The 21,985-nt window shown below is 38.4% G+C and overlaps 2 protein-coding genes across 3 annotated transcripts in view; both read left to right on the top strand.

The window, feature by feature from the left end:
* Positions 1–5,219: 5,219 nt before the first annotated feature.
* neurod1 (neuronal differentiation 1) lies at positions 5,220–10,453 on the top strand. Its single transcript, XM_005733757.1, has 4 exons — positions 5,220–5,304; positions 6,493–6,766; positions 8,077–8,306; positions 9,316–10,453. Exons 2-4 carry the CDS (start codon positions 6,504–6,506, stop codon positions 9,876–9,878), a joined length of 1,056 nt encoding a protein of 351 aa, XP_005733814.1. The 5' UTR covers positions 5,220–5,304; positions 6,493–6,503; the 3' UTR covers positions 9,879–10,453.
* Positions 10,454–13,551: 3,098 nt separating this feature from the next.
* Positions 13,552–21,985, top strand: part of cerkl (CERK like autophagy regulator) — a 32,281-nt gene continuing 23,847 nt past the window's right edge. For both annotated transcript variants that reach the window (XM_005733761.2, XM_005733760.1), the window contains exons 1-2: positions 13,552–13,945; positions 17,643–17,758. In XM_005733761.2, the coding sequence (XP_005733818.1) occupies positions 13,806–13,945; positions 17,643–17,758 (256 nt within the window). In that variant the 5' untranslated portion in view covers positions 13,552–13,805. The remainder of the gene's footprint in view (positions 13,946–17,642; positions 17,759–21,985) is intronic.

A 21,985-nucleotide genomic window follows, 5' to 3' on the forward strand; every position in this document is an offset into this window, starting at 1 on the left:
GGAGGAGGACGGCGACGGGGAGGGCAGGAGGAAGGAGGTGTGTCCTCAGAAGGGTACGGCGGAGGAACAGTGACCCCTGCCGGACCCCCTTTTTCTTCACATACCCTAGCTTGTTGTCGTCTGACTACTGTTGTCTTTAATATTTACTGACTGCACACATAATGTAATATCAGCTAGAATCCAGTGAGGTTACAAGAATCAAATGCCTTGTTATTGAAGTACAAACACACACACACACACACATTTTATTTATATATATATATATATTTATTTATTTATTTATTTATTTTAATTAAAAATATCCCCATTGCTTTCTCATATTTCTTGCTTTGCCCTCCAAAGTGTTATGCAGTCTAATCGCTATTGATTTTTTCCCCCCAGGTTTAGTTTGAAATGTAGTTTTAGTTCACTGTAGATGTGTAGCAGCAATTGAAAGGTTGCTGGTTCGATTCCATCTCAAGATAGCACTCACCTTTGAGGGTGCATTAATAAGTGCACCTGGTGTATAACCCTGCCAAATCAAACATGGAGAGCTACCTGCTATCGTGACCCTTCGGGGTTGCCAACTGACAAACACTCCAACAGAGAGAAAACCCGTTGGTGATACCAGTAAAATTTGTATTATTTTAGCTTAATAACTGTGAACATTTAAATCAAAACAAAGTGCTTTTATTTTAATTAATCAGCTGACCACTTCATCTCAATTTTTTTAAAAGGCTAATAGCAAAAACACCTGCATAATTCTTTCTAACTTCCTAAGATTTTGGTTTATGTATCCAGAAGAAAAATACAACTTTTCCTAACTGTGACTTTGGGCTGCTCCTTCTGACATGAACACCTTGCATCCACTGAGTAAACGTGCAAAATATCAGGATAATTTCAAGGTGGCAGTTTTATGACACGAGATTTGGGTCATGAAACAAGACAAGGACCCAAAGCATGTACGCAACCAGCAACAGAATGACTGAAAGAAGGAGAAAAAGCAGATTTTCCAGACTTTACTGGAAGAATTTTGCTTTAACTATTTCTGTGACATGACCTGAATATAAGCATTTGCTTATATTACCCAGCTGGTGCTGTGACTGATCACTTAGTGTGGTGAAAAAGAGCTATGAGAAGTACACTTTAATCAGAAAGCATTTGTAAATAATTAGACTTGGCTCAAGATCAGATTGATGAGAAATCAATTCAGATACTTCTCAAGTGTTTAGATTTTTTTTGTATAAAAGTCAGTGTAGAGGCTAAATGTTCACTTCTTGTTTTTATAATTCATAGATATTCTGAAGAATTCAAAGAAATATTTGAACTTTTTAATCTGCAGTACCAACATATGAGCACCAGATGGAAACCAAACACTATTGCAGTGCAGCTGATCTGCACTGAGAGGCTTTGTTGCTGCCTGTTTTCAAGTTCTAACACGTCCCCTCACACGTGATAAGGATCCTAGATTATTTGCATTAAACTATACAGATCAGATGGAGCACACCTACGCCCATTTTAGTAACCATTAGGGTCCGACCAGGTGGGGCATTGTCACCTGTTCTCATCAATTTGTATATTGATGACCTTTCTAACAAACATGAAACAAGCATGATGCTGGATGGATGGTTATTAATGATCCTTAGAGCACGTTTTTTCTCTCTCATGGAGACTAAAGTCAGATATTTGGGTCACATAATCAGGAATGAGCTTTGTAATAATGATGATGATGATGTGCAATGCACATTTTTAGAGCTTGCTGTATTTGTGTTAAAAGCAAATGCTTCAGGTGGCATGTGATGACACTTTGAGGATCTTGCTCAAGCTTCAAAGATGAATAAATGGAGTCTGAGTATTTAGAACTATACTGTTCCCAACTGTAATGCCATGCTGAGTTATTGTTTGTATAAACATACATGTCGAAGTGATTCTAAAAACACGGCCTATGCTTTAACTGGCACAAGATATTCCTCCTGCCCCTGGAAACACTGTAAACATTGCCCGTTTGTGCAGTGATCGCTTGTGATTGCATTTTTGCATTGCTGTATTCATACTGTTACTTTTTGTGTATTGAGATGCATCAGAAGTAAAGTTTCCCTATCTAAAGTTTTTAAAAATGTCAAGAATTTTTCAGCTACGCCTCCAGCAGGAATCTGCTGTTACTTTGAACGTCATGTGGGAACACGTTGAGTTATGACAGTTTGAGTCACACCTGCCAAAAGAATGAGAAAGAAAAAAACTTTTAAAAAAAATAGTGTAGGGGACTGACTGTGATTGGATGTTTGTTCTGCAGCTACTTCCTGTGGTGCTTCTGCTTTATGTCGCAACATGTTTCTAAAAACCAGTCTTCTTCCTCTTGGTGTCACGTGTAAATATGGAGCGGCCTTCAGTTTGCTTATTTATGACCATCATATTATTTTCAAATGCATTTTAACTACATTAAAGCTGAATGCAGTTCTGCTCTTGCAGAGCTGTTTGTCTTGTTTCTAGAGTTGTGCGATTATTTTATTCTCTATAATTTCTTCATTTCTTTTTTTAAGGGATGAACTTCTTCTTTGTTGTTATGTGTTCTAATGAATCTTTGTTGTCTGTTTACTTCTCTGTTTATTAATTCAAGTGTGGCCTGGATACTAGATACTATTGTGTGCGTTTTTTGCATGAATAAGGCAATCTGACCTTCTACATACACGCACAGACGCCCACACACACCTGGCAGTATGGAATATTGATGATTATTCAACAGTGAGTTTCTGTGCTGTTTGTGAGCTTTGCTCCAAAGAGAAGATTCATTCATTTTGGTCGCTTCTGCGTCCTGTGAACATGTCAGGTAAACATAGTACACCTTCTGCATTTAAAATGCAATAAAACTCTAAGCGCGGACCTCACTAAAAGACATTTAAAGCAATAAAAATCCATCAAGCAGAAAAAGAGAAAACTTTGATTCTTTTTTTCATTATTATCACTGCTATAAATCTGATCGGATAAAGTTTCATATTTATTTAAAGCTGAACTAAGCAGCAGACAGACTGAAGCATTGATTGTGTGTTAACCATTACCTGTCAGATGGTTCAAACCGGTGGACAGACACAGGTCCTCCACAGTTACTGGGTAACCACCTAGCAACCATTCTATCATCACCATAGCAGCGTCTTTACCGCACAGCAGCCTGGTCCAAAGTCCTCTGCTTTTTTCTTATTGGCCTACTGGTTTCCTCCAGCTCTTCTTCTGTTCTCTATTGACTTTGTCAAACATGTAGTGGAAACATTCCCTATGATTATGTTTGACCAAGACTGACCTAATGCTAGAAGATACTTTTATGGGCCACCTTTGAAGAAAAAGGTGGCCTATAAAAGTTGGTCTTAAGAACATTGTTCTTAAGACAAAGAGGGGAGACGCAGTAACTGTTTAAAACAGGGATAAAGGCAGAAAATTTTAAAGACATTTCTAATGTTGCTCCAGATTGTTCAAGTGACAAGACAATTCCTCCAACCTCAATACCCGACATCTGGGGGGGCGATTGTCGCTCAAGAGTTGGGAGTTCGCCATGTAATCGGAAGGTTGCCGGTTCGAGCCCCGGCTTGGACAGTCTCGGTCGTTGTGTCCTTGGGCCGTTGTCTACTGGTGGTGGCCAGGGGGCCCAGTGGCGCCAGTGTCCGACAGCCTTGCCTCTGTCAGTGCGCCCCAGGGTGGCTGTGGCTGCAATGTAGCTTGCCATCAGTGTGTGTGAATGGGTGGATGACTGGATGTGTAAAGAGCCTTGGGGTCCTTAGGGACTAGTAAGGTGCTATACAAATACAGGACATTTACCATCTCAGCCTCCTCATGTCCTTCTAGGCTCTCATTAAGACTGTTGCATTCGAAAGCACTATCACTAGCCATGAGTCATAATAAACCTCTGACATCGTAGATGAATATGGCAATATTATTATGTTATATTATATTTCTGTAGAGAGTCACGGTCATGTACGTCTGATCAAGCCTCATCATTAAGGCCCTGAAGAACTAGTATAACAAGTTGTCCTGATTGAACTGATTGGATAAAGTTCATGTGCCACAGTTGCAGGTCTGTACACATGCCTTTTAAAAAACAATTTTAAAAGATTTCCATTTATACTGAGTTGTATCGCGTTCACTTAGCTCTACAAACTAACTGGCTTTATAGAGTAAGACGTTGACTATGTTACTGAACAGTAATGTGGGTCTGTTGTGGAGAAGAAAGAAAGTAAAGTGAACTTGTTGAATGACTCGTAGTGTGACCAAAGGAATGAGTTTACAGATACAAGTGGCAAAGAGGCCCTTTGTTACTTCAGAGGGGTTTACAGGAGAGCTGCTACTTTTCCACACTGAGCATCTTACCAGGATGCTTCCTAGGTGTTTCAGGGATCTCCGGCTGCGTGGAGACCCAGGGGCAAATCCAAGGCATGCTGTAGGGAAGGTCTGAGCTGGCCTGGAAGTGCCGCGATGCCCCTCAGTGCAAAGAGCTGAAGGAGATAACTGGGGGGAGGAAATCCCAGATCTGGATAAGTGGCACAAAATGGATGAATGGATGGAAAAGGACAGAAAATTTAAACTCAACAGTAATCTGAATACAAGTAATCCAGGTACAGACAAAATATTTACAGGCACACAAGTTTTGTTCGTTCTTACAGCTATTGAGTCTTTCCTCTACATGTTTATTATATACATAAAGAATCAAACAGCACTAGGACCCATCTATGAGTATCTCCTCAGCAGGAGATTGGAAGTATTTTTGTTAATTATTCATGAGAAAGAGACGGGGTCAGTCACATTTCAACAGCTCAAGATGTTGTTACCTGTCAGACAAGTAAGCTGTGATTCAGAGCCACAGGTGAGAAGCTGTCGCCTAATCATTTACAAATCATTTACGTTTAAAAACAGACAGCAATGATAAGTCTTTGAGGCCTATAGTGACCTCAATCATCACATGCAACACTTGCCTTCCAGCAGTAAGTTTAAATCTACGCATGCGTAGATGTTGTGGCGACAGATGGTCAACTCACCTCACAAAAGACAGAGAGAGGGAGAAAGAGAGAGACTGGATGGCACAAATGGAAGATTTGTCACGTGATCCCCGAGGCCGTTTTAATGACGCAAGCACCATATGGCGCGTGCCAGGAGGGCGGGGCCTCAATATGCTAATTACCCCCACCAAACCCCGCTGCGTGTGTGTACTGAGTATAAAACCAGCAGCATCCCACACACACCTCAGAAACCTCATAGCAGATCACGCACAATCACGCACGGACACGCAGACAGAGCGCGCGGGATGTGTGCGATCTGACATACAGCGGCTCATTACAGCAGGTAGGTTCATAACTGAATAATAATCAATATGCGAATTCCTCTGGTTGCTGGGTCTCGGCGTTGTCTGACCTTGGGAATGATGAATATGGTTTCTTATTTGTGATTAATTTTTTTTAATTATTTTTAAATTCATAATTAGAACGTTAATGATCACTTCACTTACCAATGAATAAAATAGCCTATTTCGTCTCATCTAATGTATAGACAATTAGAAAGGACAGTTTAAAAAAACAAAAGCAAAAGCCTGTAATTTTTTTTTGTAATAATTAAAAACAGTTTCCTTTTTTTTGGTTTATATATTATATATTTGAGTTTTTATCCTGTTTGTTGACCAATCTGTTACACACTTTTTCCTAAAATAAAAAACGTAATGTAATTATTAATCCGTTGAGTTTCGATTGTATTTTATATTCGTGTTAGTACCGAATGTCTGCTCACCTGCAGCCGTCTGTCGGTCTGTTAAACTAACGGAATCAGTCAGCAGAAAGAAAGTCTTAGTATTATTATTATTTTATCACTATTATTATTGTAACTTCGCCTTATAAAAAACTACACTTTTTATCAATAAGCTGTAACACAATGCCTTTCGCATTTCGCACACTTTGTTAAATACTTTAAATGTTTTTTTAATATATATATTTATTTAGAGTTTCGATATATTTTAAACGCTTTCTGTTAAATCATTAAAAAATAATCTGAACAGAGACGTGATTGCGTTTCTCTGGAGGCAGTTTGCGATCCTTTGCGCGGGTGTTACCGACACATTCTAATATCTAAATATGAAAACACGCTTTGTAGCTAATTGTGCAGCCATTCTTAACACCGCAGTTTTCTTTTATTACATTATTTTTTCTTCTGTAGAGATGGTACCTTTGTCTGCACATTTTATGTTTATATTTGGCATTTATATTTAATATTGGATTCGGTTCAATAGAGGATCTTTCTTTCTGTCTTTCAGCGGGTCAATTAAAATGTCCAATTGCTCCTTTAATTTCATCGTCTTTGTTCTGTTTTATTTAAATAAAGACCATCTAAATAAAATTCTACCCAAATGTTTTAAAGTCTGGGACTAAATCTTAAAATCCCAAACTGTTAATTGTTCTCTGTTCTGTTAAGCTTAAGTGTGACAGCAAACTTTCAGGAGTGTTTTATTATTCTTTAATATCAGCTAAAATTGTTTTCCATCAGAAATCAGCATCATGACGAGGTCTGTGCTGGAGGAGCAGATGTCAGTGGAGTCGGATGAGCAGCAGGAGCTCTGCAGCCCTGCAGAAAGAGAGAGGAGTGGAGAAGGAGTTACAGGTGGAGGAGGGGAGGAGGAGGAGGACCGCTTCCATCATCTAGAGGAGGATGAGGAGGATGATGAAGAGGAGGAAGAGGAGGAAGAAGAAGAAGACGGGGAGAGCAAACCCAAAAGGCGAGGGCCCAAGAAGAAGAAGATGACAAAGGCTCGTCTGCAGAGGTAGATTCTCTTTTCCTCTGCTTGCTCTCAGTGTGATGTGAAAGCAACACTTTCAAGTTAAACATTAAAAATCCAAAGTTGCACTAGCGGAAGTCTCACAAGGTTCAACCTCTGTAAAGCAGGACCCATTCAGTAGAAATCACTTGCATTGGATTAAACTATTAAAAAGACACAAAACCGCTTAACAGGAATAAAAATATTCAAAGGATGGTTGAAATTCTAGTTTTAATTTTGTAGTTTTCTGCATTTTTTATGATCACACTTGTAGAGATCGATAGATAGATTTATGCTTTATAATGAAGGTCAGTGTTTTGGCTCACATACATGTAATTTTTTTTTAAAGCTCTAACTTACTCTTAGCTCTAAATGCAGGAAATTATAGACATGAACAGGATTCATCTTTAACCAAAGATTTTTTTTTAACCACATAGTATTAACATTTACTTTGCAGACACAAACACGGCACCGGGAAACTAAGAACATTGGCGTCCTAAAAGTGTGTCTGTGTACAGTGACATCTAATAGAAAATACTTCAAATTTTTCAAACTATAAGGAAAGAAAATGAAATAAGACTCACAAATTTAGTCACTAAACTGTGCTCATTTAAAATGTCCTTTGTAAGGCAACTTTCCAAACGAATGCCGATTCTGCGTTTTCAGTCAAGAGACTTTTCTGTCATTTTGTGCAGTGCTGTTTAGGAGTAAGATAGATGTGGGCATTTGTTAAAACTTACAGGGCCTGTCAATCATCAACATTCATTCTGTATGCACAATAATTGCTTTAGCATGTACTTAGTCTCATCCTCAGCACACACACAGCTGACATCAAAAGGCTCTGTGTGTGTGTGCTGAATCATTGAAGAAATAGCAACTTATAGCTTACAAATTAAATAGAAACATAACTGGATACATAAATAAATAGGGGGAACAAAGAAATGTGCTGAGGGTCATTTTCACAGGTTCCTCCCACAGTTTAATGAAGTCCCTCACTGAACCTGTCACTACAGGCGGCTCTGTGTTGGAGCTCATATTGAATCAAGCCATCTGCCACAATTTTCTCTGGAAACATGTTTTTGTTCAGATTTTGATTAGCAGAAAATTGTTACGTACATTTGATCAGTAAGTGCTTGCAAAATACCAGAACACAGAGTAAATTCAATGTGAGACAACATGCAACGTTTTACATCTACATACAATTGTTTGCAAACTTATGCAAAAGGTTACTGAATAAAAACGAACACTACTAAGATGTTTCAGAGGAAATGAGAGATAACCCAGCTAACAATGAATCTGCTTCATGTATTTTGGAGGTTTAAGGTCCGTCGGATGAAGGCTAACGCCCGGGAAAGAAACCGCATGCACGGCCTGAACGATGCCCTGGAGAGTCTGCGAAAAGTCGTCCCCTGTTACTCCAAAACGCAGAAACTATCAAAAATTGAGACACTGCGCCTCGCCAAGAACTACATCTGGGCCCTGAGCGAGATACTGCGCTCTGGAAAGGCACCTGACCTCATGAGCTTCGTCCAGGCACTCTGCAAAGGTAAATCCCACCTAACATTAACAGACTACAATGGACTGGACCGAAGGCTGACCCAGTCTGGTCTCTGATTATGAAACATAAAGGGACAACAAGGATTTTTACCCAGGAAGCGTTTTCCCATTGGGCACAATGAGCATGTGTACTCCTTACACTCTTTAGTGTGACAGTTTAGCTGATAGATGAGACTGTAATACAGCTTTTTTACAACAGATATTTATAAGCGTCACAGTAGGAGCAGCACAGGTAAAATTAATGATGTCTCATGAGTAGGTAGTTTTTCTAATGAATGAGTGTGGTTCAACGAGGTGAAGTCGTCAATACGTGTAATGCAAAATAACAAAATTCCTGAAAAGTTTTCATAAAGAAATTAGTTCGATAAATGTATAATGTTTCGGGTGAATGTGTTTCGTGAGGTTTGAGGTTTTTTTTACAAGCCACATTTAGCTCATTGGTTCATCTACTTATTCATAGTTTACTGGTGGATGCATGCAGATTTTTCTGGGATGAGGTCATCTGATTTCATGTAAAAGATTATGTCTATTAAACTAGCCCTGTATGTGTTTAAAAAAAGAGAAATTACTTGACTGCAAACAGCAGTACTAATTAGATTTTTTTGCTTGTGTTTTTTTTTTTTACATAAAATAATAAAATTAGTTAATTAGTCACAATTTTAAGATTCTCAAAAAATAGCATTAATTAATATGTACTGGCATTTATTAACAGCTATTACAGCATACAGTTATAATATTTAAAAACAACTTAATAAAAAACAATATTACAGTACATGGATGATTAGTTAACTAGTGCTTCTATTACATTTAATAGCAGGTATTCATATTTATTAACATGTATAAATGAACCTCGTGACAATAGACTGATACCAATAAACTGTGTTTATAGTCATTAACAAGTATTGACAACACTAATTATTAACTATTTAATGCTATAAAGAAACAATGACCAGCATGTATTGATCAGTATTAACTAATCATTGTCCTTCTATTGTCAGGTCTGTCTCAGCCGACCACTAATCTGGTGGCGGGCTGCCTGCAACTTAACCCTCGGACGTTCCTGCCAGAGCAGACTCCAGACCTACCGGCTCACCTTCCCCCTGTCGGTGCCAGTTCCTACCCCGGACATTTTCCCTACCAGAGCCCCGGGCTTACGGCCGGCCTGCCCAGCCCTCCCTACGGCACCATGGACCCCTCTCACATCTTCCACCAGGTCAAAGGTCAACCCTACGGCCCACTGGAGCCCTTCTTTGATGGCGTCCTCGTGTCGGACGGCCCGGCGTTTGACCCGCCGCTCAGCCCACCGCTCAGCATCAACGGGAACTTCTCCTCGTCCTTCAAGCACGAGGCCGTCGCAGCCACCGATTACGACAAGAGCTTCTCCTTCAGTGTGCACTATGGAGGCGGGGGAGCTGGAGGACACCCTGCCATCTATGGCAGCGGGGGTTCCAATCCACGCTGTGGTGACCTACAAGTGGACGGGCTGATGGGCTTTGACGGACACTCACACCACGAGCGGCTGATGAACGCCCAGCTGAACGCCATCTTCCATGACTCCTGAGGAAGAAGAGGACGAAGGACTGAGAGACTGATGAAGACAGAGAGACCTTTGTATGGAAAGACAGTCTTGTGTACTTCTATCGTTTTAAAGCTGTCTTTCTGTCTGTCCTTGCTTTTTTTCTTTCTGTCTGCGTCAGGCTCTGCGACTCATCCTGACAACGGCGACGTCGCAAAGATGTCACCTTGATGTAACCTTCTTTGTAGCACTTCATCCTGCGGGAGACGCTCTCTGAATGTCTCGTTATTATCCATATTATCACTTAAAAATAATCAATAATCAATGAGCAATAATCTGGAGTAAACTATGCAATTTTGTTAAAAATCTGAGTGACCCTCAGTATAATAATTCCAAATGTTGAAAGAATAAAGATTTCTCTATTTTTGGGTCAGTGTGTGAGGCAGCGTTGGGCCGGTGATGGGCCGGTGATGAGCTGAAGTGTTTATGTGATTTTTATTTTTTGCTTTTTATAACATTCCTGTAGTGTTCTGTTAACATTTCATGTGACTCTTGTTCATATTTTATAAGATAGATGTTTATAAATACCTTTTATTAAAAGGGATTCAATGTGATCCGTCTCAGAGACTCTCATTATGTGCAGAAAGACAACAAAACAAATAAACACAATGTCATTAGATACAAATAACATGCCAGTTTTGGTCCTGCTGTTGTTTTAGAGCAGTATATAATACTTAGTGGTTACTTTATAAGGTATATACTGTTAAACTGCTCGTTAATGGAAATATCAGCCATATTAGCAGCAACTCCATGCATCTAGCAATTTAGACATTTTCAAGATGACCTGCTAAAGTTCAAACCAAGCATCAGCATGGCCACCACAGTCACCAGATCTCAATCTAACAGAGCACCTTTAGGATGTGCTGGATCGGGAGATTAATGTCATAAAGATGGATCTGACAAATCTGCTGCAAATGTATGATGCTGTCCTGCCAACATGGGCTAATATCTCTGAGGAGTTTTTACATATTTGTGCCAGTCCTGAAGATAAAAGGGGGGTCCAACACAGTACTAGCAATACATACCTAATAAAAGTGGCTAGTGGGTAGATACCTCAAATGAAATACATCATTATATATATATTGATGTATTTTTAAGAATTTATTCAGCCTAATTAATGTGAATAATCTTTTGTTTTCTTAGTCTTTTCTGTTGGAAACACCCTTCAGTTTCAGAAAGTCTAGACCAGGGGTGCCAAACATAAGATCAGGCAAAAGACTACAACCCAGGCCACTGGACAGGTTTATAAAATGTGTAGAAGTGCATAGATTTGGGACTTTTAACAGTATTTTCACAAGTTATACACATTTTCCTATTGACAAATACTTCCATCCCCCATTGTATCTATACTACATCAAAGTACAAGGCTTCTGTAAATTACTGAAAACTTTATATTTAAAAATTTGGAATTACAGGACTGTCTGAGCAATGACTAACCAGAACCTTCTCTGTAAGGTTATACGTTTACTGTAGTTTCACTGGTTCAACCAACTTTGATGTGAAGTGGCCCACATTTTTAAAGAGTTTGACATCCTTGGTCTAGACAAAAACACTGAAGGTTAAATTTTGGAAACCAAATCAACATCCCGAAATCTGAGTTCTTATAAGGTTGCTGTTTAAGGGGTTTAAACTGAGGTTAGGTGTTTTTTCAATGCAATGTAATGAGTGCTTAGCCTGAAGAGGAAGAAATTGGCTGCTCGCAGCTATGCGAGTATTCTTGAAAAATTCCCACAAGATCTGATGTCATAATAACGTCACAAATTTTGCATTGACCGCTGTGTTTAGGCTCTTTGCACAACACTAAACACACAAGGGAGAAATTCATATCTCCTTCCAGAGGAAATCATGCTAATGACATTATCATGCCAAATAAAGGACAAAACTCAGATTACAGTCTCTCTCTCTCTCTCTCTCTCTCTCTCTGTGTGTGTGTGTTTGTGTGTGTGTGTGTGCATGTGTGTGTGTGAAGGGCACAGATGTTCGTTCTGCAAGCAAGATTTTAATTTATGAAAATGATCTTGTTTATGCATGAGAGCCCCCCTCCACACACTGCTGTCCTGCTGAGTATTGGTGTGTGTGTGTGTAAGTCAACAGGGACAATATGGTGGCCATATCCCACCATTTAGCCTTCCTGTTGGTGGAATAAATGGAATAATAATGAGAGAAACTTCAACTAAAGCATGAATAAATCCTGGTCAGAACTATAGAATTTAAACCACAAAGAAAAGATTATATAAGTAAAAACTAGGTTTTGTTTTTTTTTTAACTTTCATTACTCAGGACGATGTAAAAGCAGGTAGAAAATCAGAGAAAGGGTAAAAACAAGTGGCAAAGGCTCTTTTCAACAGTCAAACAGTGGAAGCTGTAATTATTGGTACAGATCCTAAATATCTGGAAGCTCTGAAAACCTCACTTCAAAATAATCATGTTTCCAGTAAAGGGACATTGTGAAGGCAAATGTGGAGCTCTGGAAAAAACCTCAATGACGGCTGCTTGTGTAAGTTGCTCACAGTGAAACTACAAATGCATTATTACACTCAGAAGGTAGCTTTTGCTTTAGCAGCAGCAGCTGTATTATCAGTATTATTAATTAACAGTATTAGCACAAGTCTTTGTGATAGTGGTTTTGCGTTTCAGTCTGTTGGCTGATCATAACACTGATTAATGCAGCTTTAACTCAGCCATCTGTCAGCAACACACACACAAACGTTTGTGTTGTGGCTCATAATATGGTGTTTATACCAGAGTCACTTTCCTCTTTGATTGGCCGTCTATTATAGCATATAGGGGGACTCATGCCTTGACTATAATTAATTGGATGGATGGATGGATCAAAATGCAGCCAGTCATATCAAAAGTATTGATGCTTTATGTTCTGTTTGCTGTTAACTGGCTTTTGCTAAATATACTATTTGTCTCTTAGTATGAGGGAGGATCTAAACGCAGCTTTTATTTGTGTCTTTAGTTACTGGAGAAGATGACAGAGTAAAAGCATCTATTAAGAGACGAATCACTTCCACTGGTTCCATTATACATGAAAGTTATATTATCATACCATATTGTGGTCAGAAATTAGCTGCAAATCTATGTTTGTGTATAGATTAAATTAGCCAGATATGCTAATATACATATTAATTAGTGAGTTTTAGAGGTGCTAGAATGTCTGTGTTTTCTCCAAGTGAACTCCAAGTTTGTAACTACAAACACATGAGAATGTTTAGTTGGCTTATTGGCCAGATGTATCACCTGTTTTGGAACAGATTAAACACCTATAGATGTGAAAACACAATAGATTAAAATGCTAACTTTACATAAAATAAAAGTTTAAATCCTCCTTAACTGTCATGTAGTACATTACAAGTGCAATCAGTCTAGCTAGCCTGCGACAGTGCTAGCTTACTGATTCCCAGTTTTAAAAACAGTGAAAAATAAAAATCGAAAAATAAAACAACATGGAAACATAAAATACCAAACTCTTGAAATATCTTAAGATATTTAAGGTGTCAAAGGTAAGGTCTACCTTTTTTAAATAATTGTTCTGCTGTTTAGCCTGCAATGTTAATTATATTTTGGTCTCCAGTGACTCCTTTAAATATAATTTAAAAATTTGGATTGCTAATCACATTCACACTAAAATGCAGCAATAAACAAACCTGAGTTTCGAAGCTCACACAGGTGCGCGCGCGCGCGCGCTTGTTGATTACACACCAGTGAATCTGCCGCGTGCTCGAACTGTGCCAGTCCGCTAAACTAAAGCCGCTGCCTGTTGCCATAGCGACAAGACCCGGAAATACACCGTGATCAGCTTACTACGTGTTTATCAGAGGGTATCAAACTCATAACGGTAGAGTTTTTGTTGTTGTTGTTTGTTTGTTTTTTGTTTATTTGCTTGTGCGTAAATAAACAGTAGATATGTCGGAGCCCGAGGAGCTGCCGCAGAGAGAACAGCGAGAGAGTACGAAGAAGAAGAAGAAAACGAAGCGGAGTGGGAAAAAGAAGAAGGAGCAGCGGGAAGGAGAGGAGCAGGTGGAGTTTGAGCAGGAGGTGCAGAGGTGAGTGGTTCTTGTGGGTTTCCTCCAGGGTCGCGTTATACACAGAACCCGTTTTGGACCCACACGTGTCTCGGTTCATACAATAAAGTGACATAGCAGAGGAGAGAAAGAGCCGACTACTCGTAGTCAAAACCCGTCTCTTCAGGAAGCTTTTCAAAGTAAAAGCACACCAGTTAAATCCTTACAAAGTCAATAAATAAATAAACGATTGTGCCAACGTGCAACTGTTACTCTTCCGGTTTAGACATGTTATTGAGGTACTATTTCCCGCAACCCAAATGATACATATTAAACATAAAAAACAATTTAAAATGGACTAATTGACCTTGCAAAGCACATGGCTGTGCACTGTGGTTATGAACAGACTCTAAACTGTTTATGCTCAATAAAATAAATGAAAATAAATTTCTATGAAGAAAAGCGAAATTGCATGCAAGTGACACATTTTAATCCTGCTAGCAAGCTATGATTGATGGACAGCAATTGGTACACTCCCACTATGTTTCATAAAGGGAGATGAAGTATGTCAACATAAATAATAATTGTTTGGCTCACAACTTCATACCAAACTAATTCTTGTTTTCAAAACGTCTTGGTACTTGGTGCATATCTTTGGTTTTCACCACAGATTTGTTTTTTCTTAGTTTTTATTCATTATTGAATCAATTTAGCTTAAGGATTCAAAGAGGAGCTAGAGAGGAAGTTTGATATTAGAGCACTTTTCAGAGAAAGTCTGATAATCAGTCCCCTTGTTTGCATATGTAATCAGGTTACCTCCTCAAACAGATAACATAGAATTAGCAAACACAAAGAAAGACTAAAGAGTAGCTCCTGTCTGTATATACACTCAGCGGGTTATTAAATTAGAAAAGCTATTTTAAAGCAGTGCAGAATGCCTGAGAGTCACACTTCATTATCTTCCATTATATGCTGAACCTTGCCTGATGTTTGTGTTGTCATTTGTAGAAATAAAGAATAAATAATGATGAAAAGGTACAAATAAGGTTGATGAAAAGGTTGATGAGCATTCATCAGAATTTACAAAAATGATGTACAATTCACAATTTCCTGGGGAAGGATCTAGAACGCATTAACAATAAAGTTACAGAATTAATATTGCATTGAAATAGACTTTTTTCTGTCTTTCTTTCTTTTATTTAACAGGGACAAAAATCTAAACATGCCAGATTATAGTAAAACTGCTAATTCACATCTGTATTCCTGGGGCAGATCACATAAAACTTTATTATAAACAATAAAAATACAGATATGTGACAAACACTTATAGAGTAAAATGATATGAAGTGTGCTGTTATGTTTACTAAACATAAACATGTTTTATATTAGAGGTGACACATCTAAAAAAAAAAAGAAAGTGCAGTGACACTAGTAGCTCTTCACACTCTGTTCATACATCGTGCAGTTTATTCCCTGGACGTTGTGTCGTCAGGTAAAAGTCCAGTATGAAGTATGGTTTATACTTCATACTTTGCGACTGGTTCTACGTGACAAATGTAATACATACAAGTAAACTCTATCCAAGATTATTGAAAAAGGTGTATCATAGGGAGGATTGCTTGGCTGTCATGCAGTTCAAATGAACAGAATTTGGGATAGCAGATGTTTAGTTCCTGTAAGGACAGCAAGACATCTGAGCAGAAACATGCTCAGAGATCTGTAGCAGTAGTAATTCTTTTTGGAACCCCGCCCCAAAAAAAACATTTTTCTGTGTCAAATATGAGAATTTTAGGTCTGTGTCTATATACTTAATATCTCTGTGTTCATACTAAAGTTGTCCCAATACTTGAATTTCAAGACAAAAAGACAAAACATTTAGATGCATTTTTAAAAATAAAGGTTAGAAAAATACAAACAATAATATCGGTGACAACAGTACTTGTAGTGCAAAAAAATATAAACACCACTGTACTGTTATGTATATATATTTTTAGGTAGTGCTGGGTTTTTAGTGATTTGGCTCCATGTTTTGGTTGTTGAAGAAATTGTTAGTAAGATAGGTTGCCACTGTTTCTAACTCAATGTATACTTTTCTCAGCTTCAAACTTTATGACTAACATAACAGTTTTTAGACACAAATATTATCCTGTTAGAATAAGACCATCTTTTATAAAGTTATAAATGGTCAAGACTGATCATTTCTGCTCCTACATTAATGTTACCATTTTGCGATTAGCCACAGCAGCTAGCTGCTACCTTAATGATAATAGTGGTAGCAGCTAGCTAATAATGGATAATGTGGCTATCGGAAAAAAGTACCTTTGGCTGCTCTCTCATTTTACAGAGGTTGCCACAGCAGATAGGTCCGCATGTTTGATTTGGTCCTGACACAGCTCTCCCGACTATCCAGGCTTGGGACCAATGTCATGCCAAAAAGTGATCATCTGCTAGCAAGCAGTTGCCAGTTTTTGCCAAAAAAAGATTTTCTGTAACTGCTGTAAAAGACTTGTTGAAGACTTGTTATAATTTATCAAATATTTCTGTCTTGAATGATATAAAATCATTTTGAGTCCAGAAAGAACATTTCTGTTTCAAGCAAAAGCTGCAGCCAGTTTTTGGCAAAGTGCAAAACAGGTATTTTTAAAAAAAAATTTTAACTAGTAAACCCCCGTGCTACATGCAGGAGACAGGAAGCATACAAGCATACTTACATATGCTACGATCATTATAGTATGATATATTATATTGTGACACACCATTCTACTCTGACATTACATTCAGTGCTCAGTTGAACAGTGAAATGTACAAATATCTAAAATTGTGGGATTTATATAAAACATTTGTAAACGCTAGACAGATGTTGTCACTCATGGTGCCTGAGGCAATGTGTATGCAAAGTTTCATCAAGTTTTGTTACTTGTCTAAGAGGAGAAAGGGAACGTACAATCAGACATACAGAGATACATCTGCAATAATCACTATAGTGTTATATATAACCTCTTCATAAATCCTGTTTACACAGCCTATTTACCGATATATAAAGAAGGTTATTAGACTTAGAAAACATATACAAATTGTCAGACGTTGGTAATCATCTTTTGGCGTGACATCGTGTTTGGAGTGCACTTGCTTGAGACCCCCTAAGGTTGGGTTTGTGGCTATCAGGTAACTGCTGATGAAACTAGCTAACAGTGATGTGTGTGTGTACCAGGTTAACGTTTACGATAACTGTTCGGTACCTAAATTTTGTTGAAACGGGAGCCTTACTGACCTTTAAAGTCCCCAAAGTGTTGTTCAGTGTTGTGAACTTCAGCTAGGGGACAGGCTGTGTGATGGATGGATGGACAGTTGGATGAAGTTGTGTGTCAGCTGGAGGAGCCAAAGATGACAATGTTTGTATCAATAGTGTTGCAAAAGTGTCTAATCCAATAGTAATTTTTGGTATCAATTATAGTCTGGGAATCGCCTTTTTTTTTTTTTTTTTGGACAACCTCATTTTGAGTTGTTGGCCATAGAAACCTTTACCTGGGCTATCGTAAACTCTTGTATTCACCATTTTCACTAATTTCCATTTATTTTCTGACATTTTAAAGCCTAACAGACTAAGCCGTAAAATGATGAATCAACTTGTTCTTCACTTTGCCAATTATAAACATTTGTTATATATATTTATTGACATGATTGATATCTATGACTTCCTATTGGACAAAGTAAACTGTGTGTGTTTATTGTGTGTCAGTGTCAGTGAGTGCGTTGTGCTGCACGGGATCTTCAAACTGGGCAAGAAGAGTCACGACGTCCTGCTCACCCGAACCAAACTGACCTGGACGCCTATCATCCCGGAGAACCCCACAGGTCAGTGTCCATGGTGATGGGTTGTCATGGTGTTGAGTAGACCTGGTGGTGGTGGTGTCAGACAGACAGACTGTGGGTGTTTTTCTTTCTGTATCTAGAAGCAGCTGGTGTTGTAATGGAGAAGTTATCTTGTGTTGAGACCACCTGAAACTTGACATCACACACACGCACACACAGTTCCATTGTGACACAATTAACCCCACACCCCCACCCCGGGTACGCTCCCTAATGCTGCAGTGTGCGTTTTTGTTTTTTTTTAATTTGGAGGAAAAAGTAACATGTCATGCTAACAGACTAATTATCTTTTCAGAATTTCGTTTTTTTTTTCAGTGTGAAATTGGCTCTTGTAGTTGACTGTGGAGTATGACTACATCTTATCAGGACACTGATAAATCCAATACAGTTTGCCAGACTGAAATCTGCTGTCTGGACAAGCCTGTGTAAAATCATCAGATGTGTTTTTTGTGTATCTAACCCCTGTTTGAGCCGTTTATGTTTTAGCTTACATGTGGGTGAGAAAACAAATGAAAAAAAGACCAAAAAACATTTTTTTTAAATGTTTACATTTTATTCTGTTTAATTCTGTTTCCTGTGATCCTTTTCCGGCCCAATAGTTGTAGTAGGCTCTTTGTTCTGATTCTGAACTGGGTTAAAAATCTTCTGATCCATACAATAAATGGAAGGACACTGCATTTCCCAATGAGAAACTGGAGACGTTATCTAATATATGGTATAATGAAGATAAAAGATCATAATTATACATCATGCCCTGTAACAGGAGACATTTTTAGCTTGTATTTATTTACATTTAAGTAAATTAACTATAGCACTTTAGCTATTAGGAATTGACAGCCATAATTAGAAGATTATGATTGATTATGAGATGAAGTGTATCAGACTAATAGGGCAAGAATTGATATTCACACCTATACGAGGTAGCGTCATCGTCCTGTCTGCTTAATTGTAGAGCTGATTAACCATCTTTATCTCACCTTTAATGATGAAATGGGGTTTTATTTATTTATTTATTGTGAATGCAGTTTGTCTTTAGGAGTTCTGTGTCTTCAAATGACTTTCACTGGGCTTTACACATCACTTGTTAATTCACATTTGACTCTGGCTAGAGTGATTGGATTTGTTGTCCTTCTTGTTCATTAATTCTTGAGGTTTTGAGTGAATTTGACCTTTTTTAGACAGTAGCAGTAGCAGAAAAGAGGAAATCTAGGAAAGGGAGCAGAGGAATGAAATGCAGCAAGCTCACAGGCTCAGAGTCGAATGAAGGACTCATTTACTGAGGGCATTTTTGACTCTGGGGTATGCACGCTACCCACTCTAGTAATCATGCTGTCTTTAACCTTCAGCTTGCATAGCTAAATAAATTAAATGCACCTCAACACTTGACTTAGTAGAAGATCTCTTGCCTCTTTACCCTTTCCCCCCCCCATCTTCACCTGTCCTTATATCTACCATCTATACATCCAGGCATCAGCGCTCCATATCTCAGCTACATCTCCAGTATGCAAAACCAAAAGCCAGCCCTGTGATGGCTTTAAAGCTTAAACGACTCTGCTTTATTCTTGTGTAATATGGTGGTATCATTTTGCTGTGAGATTTCTGGTTGAAAACCGTTCAAACAGAACTGGTTAGTGAAGCAGGATGAAGGTGTAATTTAAATGTGTGTGTGTTGTTGAAGCCAATCTGTTTTGCTGTATTTCATCCAAGCTAATGTCATTAAGCCAGCACTGTGTGTGTGTGTGTGTGTTGGCAGTAGTAGAGAGCAGTTGGTTCAGCCCGTGGGGGGTTATTAGAGTCTCTCAGTGTGAGGAGATTAACACACACACACATACAAACACACACACACACACACACACACACATAGTCAGCCTGTCAGCATGCTGTGTGTGTGTTGATTAGATATTTCTATATAAATGGATCAGCTGTTATTGTTTGTTTCTACACATAAATCCATCCTGTCTGTCTCTCCGTGTGTCAGGGAGGTGAGATCTGAGCAATCAGACAGTTGTGTTGTGTCAAAGCAGGAACTTGCAGCTGTGCTGAAGAATTTAAAGCCCAAAATGCAGTTAGCGCACAAGAAATCAATGCACTGTTGGGAATCATTATACTGTCAAACACCCATTTTTTGTAATATTAGAAACATGTTTACCTCAAGTTGTGTTTCATGTCGTAAACAGTGAAGTATTCGCTGGAGTCAATCCTGTGCTTCTAAAGCAAGAAAAACAAAAAAATATTCACATGAAGAAACTGAAACAATAGTGTCCAAATGATGGATGTGGTTTTTATTTTAAACAGAGGGAGGATCGCTATTGTTTTGTTTTGTCTTTACAGTGATAAGCGTAATACGTTCAGTCAATATTACTTATACTTTATTATTGTTGATTTAACTCTTCTTTGAACTTTTTCTGTCTTTGTATAGGAAAACTGTAAATAATAGCCTTTTATAACATCATAATTATTAATTTTACCAATTATTATATTATCTAGGTCTCCATTTGTTTGCAGGAAAAGAACAGTATCTGGTTTTAAATAAATCTGTACAGTGATATGATGATACACACAGTTTAAGCACAGATTTATGTGTTCCCACTGTTTGTGAATGTGGCCCAATAATGGGATGACCTGTGTTTGACCTGATGTCAGATGTAATTTGTGTAATGGTAGAATTTAGAGTCTGTCCAGCAAATAACAAAAATAATGAAAAACTAAAAACTAATTTGAATATTATCCAGATAATATTAGGGATGGACCGATCTGATATCACGTATCGGTATCGCTCTGATACTGACCTAAATTACTGGATCGGATATCGGAGAGAAATAAAAAATGTAATCCGATCCATTAAGTATCACGAAAGCACCTCACAAAACTTGCGACATGGGGTAACTCAGCTCATAACCTCAGTACGTCAGAGCAGTATGCATCATGTGATAGAGCGGCTGGCGTGCGAGACCTGTCGGTGGTCTGATTGAGCATTTGGAGCCTCGCTACCAACCCGGCATTTCATCTCAGAGAAAGTTATCACAGAGAGAAGTAAAGCAAGCGTGTAAGTTCATCTCTGAATGTTTGTAAAGCATTCCCACGTTAAGCTTAACAACCGATATATGGAGAGGCTGCCTCTTCTCTCCCCCTCCCTCTCCTGCTGCTACTTCAATCATGAAACTGATCAATGATCAGCTGATCGGCTTTTCTGTCGCAAGTCCCGTCTCTCTTGTTTGTTTTTGGCCCACTTTGCACCAGAAAGAGGAAACCAGCGGCTGAACAACAGCAGCACGTTTAAGCTTGATAAGCTGTTGTTAGAATTAGAAAAGTTGAATCAAAACGTGACAGTGAAAACAAACTTTTTGAAATCATGAAGCACAATTTACCAAAGGGGAGACAAAAACGTTAGAAGTTAACACGAGACGTGTAGAGTATTGCAATCTGATTTTGTAGACACTTCCAGAAACAAATGCAATCTTTTAATCACGTCGCCTCATTGTACTCACTTTTTTTTTTGCAAAGGTCAAATTACTCCTGACTGAGCAATCAAAGAAACTCCCTGCTTATCCCAGTACACCCAACAGTAGTAAAAATGTGGCAAAAACAGTGGTAAAAATGCACATTAATTTCCACTTCTTAAAATTGGTGGAAAACTTGTTTAAAATTTGTTGTAATTTGACTGGAAAAACACTTTAACTCTTCCCATGAAACTGAAATGTCAGTTGACCAGAAGAAAGAAGATTGTAGCTGTTTAGGATTATCAAATTCGATGGTGGAGTAATGTATATTGTAGGACTCCAGGAAATGAATGTAAGTCAGTGTAATGTTCTCTGAAGTGATGGAAGCATGACTCCGATCCATAACTCCCCACAGTTACCACATGGCCTGGTCACCATGAGACTGAACTGCCACTGAGAGTGTTTGTATGTGTGTGTTTGGGCCACGCACAGGTGCTAACAATTCATTTTTCCCCATTTAAAATTATTTTAAGAATCAAATGATAGAATCCTCTGGGAAGTGAGTGGATAAATGGTTATTAAAATTAAAAGTAAAAGGAATAATTACATGACTAATGGCACATAATTTTTATATAAATATATCTGCGACTGTGTGTGTGTGCGTGTATGTATGTGTGTGTGTGTGTGTGTGTGTGTGTGTGTGTGTGTGTGTGTGTGTGTGTGTGTGTGTGTGTGTGTGTGTGTGTGTGTGTTTCTCAGAAGATGGTAGTGG

Source organism: Pundamilia nyererei, unplaced genomic scaffold (assembly GCF_000239375.1).
Source record: "Pundamilia nyererei isolate P.nyererei 1_Seehausen unplaced genomic scaffold, PunNye1.0 scaffold00055, whole genome shotgun sequence".
Taxonomy (NCBI): Eukaryota; Metazoa; Chordata; class Actinopteri; order Cichliformes; family Cichlidae; genus Pundamilia; species Pundamilia nyererei.